This window comes from Macadamia integrifolia, chromosome 7 (genome assembly GCF_013358625.1).
Source record: "Macadamia integrifolia cultivar HAES 741 chromosome 7, SCU_Mint_v3, whole genome shotgun sequence".
Taxonomy (NCBI): Eukaryota; Viridiplantae; Streptophyta; class Magnoliopsida; order Proteales; family Proteaceae; genus Macadamia; species Macadamia integrifolia.
Genome location: NC_056563.1, coordinates 1,113,611 through 1,116,771, shown reverse-complemented (window position 1 = coordinate 1,116,771; position 3,161 = coordinate 1,113,611). Strand labels below are relative to the sequence as shown.

General features: G+C 36.9%; 1 protein-coding gene across 1 annotated transcript in view; it reads right to left on the bottom strand.

Moving 5' to 3' along the window:
• Nucleotides 1-3,161, bottom strand: part of LOC122084493 (dihydropyrimidinase-like) — a 27,262-nt gene that overhangs the window by 18,018 nt on the left and 6,083 nt on the right. The window contains exon 6 of the mRNA XM_042652776.1: nt 1,950-2,070. Within this exon, the coding sequence (XP_042508710.1) occupies nt 1,950-2,070 (121 nt within the window). The remainder of the gene's footprint in view (nt 1-1,949; nt 2,071-3,161) is intronic.

Here is a 3,161-nt window from a genome sequence, read left to right as displayed (position 1 = left end):
TTTTTTTTTCTAATTTATTGTTCTTCTTTTTCTCTCTCCTAGGGACGATTTTCTTCTTCCTTTGTGTGATTTGGACAATATTTTGGTGATGATGTGGAGGAGAGAGAAGATTTGGACAATCTTTATTTCTCCCTTTTTTTTTCTTTCCTTTTTTTCTTTTTCTTCTCTTCTTGCGCAGGAACCCTTCCACGATTTTTCTTGCTTCTAATTTGATGTGGAAATCCCCTCCATGCCCTTAGTGCTTTAAGTGAATGAAAAGCAGGAAATCTTCAACAAATTCTCTAAAAAAAACAACCATGAGATTCGAACTTGAGATCTCTTGGTGAGCAAGGGAATTTTGTACACCATAGCTCACCAATTACGCTAGGTAGTTGTTGTTACCAAAAACAAATCTTTAATCACTTAAGGATATGGTCCATCGATCCTTGTTGGCAATTGGAGTATTTCTTGTACCTCTGGGACAACTGCAAATGGGCTGGTTCTGCATCTCGGTTCAGTTCTAATACATTATTCTTTTGCTGACCCGAAAAGAATAATCATTTGTACGGGTGACTAAACGAATGTGTACTTTTAATTGAACACGTCCATCTTGCTCAGAATTTCGTCCTCTTCGCAACCATGGAAAGAAATAGGATCTCTTTACGTGTAAAATTGAAGATATAGCGCCCGATAGTCCTTAAGGCATTGAAAATATAAAACCTGCAAAAAGAGAGTAAAACCCAAGGTAGCTCCATTCTAAATATGTAAAATGCATGTTTTACTACCCTAGATTTCACACATAAATGTGCTCATCATGTGCCCTTTGTGAAATCAGGCGATCAATTAGCAGATAATTTTACCAAGGGATTGGGAGGGAAGGTTTTTCATCCTAATTTGTTCAAGTTGGGCATGTATGACATCTATGCTCTGAATTGAGGGGAGTGTTCAATTATGTAATTGGTATGCCATAGGGGCATACTTTGGTTCCCCCCCTAGCCGACTCTAATTGATCTATTAATTAGAGTCAGCTATGAGGAGGGCATTCTTGTAATCTTCCCCTCCTTATTTTATTATAAACAAAGGGCTTGGCTGGGTCTTTGATCCATCCAAGCATTACAGTCCTATTATTGTTGTTATCAGAAGCAATAGTATTTACCCTCATGGGAAAAAAAAAAGTGTGTTATACTAAAAGGGTAAAAAGTAAGGTTACAAATCATTTAAAATCTTAAGGGGTGTCAATAAGAAAATCCTTTAACCAAAGAAGAAACAGAGAAAGGTACAAATCTCATTGCAAATTAACATCATCCATAGAAACATTTACAGTAAAATGTGTAATGGGAACACAAGTATGTTTGCTCACCTTTACAAGTCGAAACCTAAAAATGAACAACTAAAATAAAGTTTGCCCAAACCAGACAAAAAGTACACATCTTTTCATCTTGTTTACAGAAACTTGTTTTCTTGGAGGGAGTACCGATTCAATTTTTTATGTGGCAGCTTTACGCAGTTTGACACCAAAACCCATGAAATCAAGTTTTAGTCCAAATTGTTCAGAGTCGCAGTTGTGGGCAATTTTATGCCAAAACTGTAATTAAAGAACTAGAGTGGGACTGCCACCATGATTCCTGGGGGCCCACATTTTGGGCACTAATGTCCGTTTCAATTTTTGTCTTTGTATTTCATTTGTTCAACTACTAATCCATTCCTGTTATCATGTTCTTTGGAGGACATGTAAAAAATCCAATAGCTTCTAGTTGTGTGAACCGGTGAAGCTTTGGATATGGAATCATGGTTTAAGGATAAAGTTACCATCATGGGGTAATTGGATAATTTGCACGTGACAAGAATTCATTTAATATAAATTTACAAAACGAGTTTAATGAAAATGTTCAAATCAGAAATATGATGCAGCCAATACTACAATGATAGCCATCAAATATATTTCCTCAATAAGGATAAACAGCTCCAACCTGATTTCTGAGCTTTGGCTATCTCTTCCATCGCATCAATGCTCATCACATGAACTACATAAAGTGGTACATTCAAAAACCCAGCCATACGAATGGCTCTAGAAGTCGCCTCTCCTTCCAGCTGCACAAAAATTGAACTATTGTACCAAAGCATGACCTTGTGAACAGTAAAGGCTAACATTCATTAAACAGAGAAAACAGAGACTTACCACAAGGCTAGGAAAAAAAAAACTTACACTCAAATGAGCTTTAGTAATGAGGACAGGTCAGCATATCTCTATGTTTTATACCCACAGGCCCTCAAAGACCACCTATCACTCTAGCCTACAGCCAGCTGAGTTCAAAATTTCAACTAATGTTCACCCTACACCAAAAGTTGATTAATGATTTCCTCAGTCCTCTACTTTTAGATACTAGGAAAAGGACCCGCAGCCCCTCTCCTTAAACCGTGAATGATGAAACTGTTGGATTTATCGACATTTTGATGTATGTGTCCATCAAACACAATTTAATTTGATTAAATTAATTATTACAATTTTAATACGTGCTTCTTGTAATTATTCTGATAATGTGCAATGGCCCACTTTTATCATTATTCGTTCTCGACTATGGACAGACTTGGGTACTCCGTTCTAGGGTTGCCACATTGTATATTTGTATATTTCCTCAATGAAGATTAGAACGGAAATATAAATGCTACCACTTAGTTGTGTTGAGCAATTCCCGAATTGGTTTACCGCCGATTTAGTTTTCGCAACGGGAATTTCTGGTAGTTACTTTTCTTGCACTTGACAGGCACTTGCCGTTGCGTGTATATTTTATGCGGTTGTGATGATCCAATGGTTGATGGATTGAACCCAAGGTCTTCTCCTTCTTTTTCACAGCTCAAATCTGGATACTGCATCACTCTTGCTCTTTGGATATTCTTCTGACCTTTTATACCTTGTCTTGCAGTTAAATAGAATAGAAAGGCACCAGCCAAGAAATGTGTTGCAGTTTTTATTTGTTTTGTGCCTTGGGTATTCCAATTCTGATGTGTTTTCTATTTCTTTATTCTGGGATTTTATTTGCAGTTGGTAGGTTCATTTAGGACATCTTAATGTTCCCACTATCCACAGTCTGTGTTGGCTGTTTTTGCTTTGTTGTTGGGTGATTCTTGCTTTTTTCTCCTCACAGCAGATCTATTGCGTTTCTCTTTTTTTTTTTTTTTTT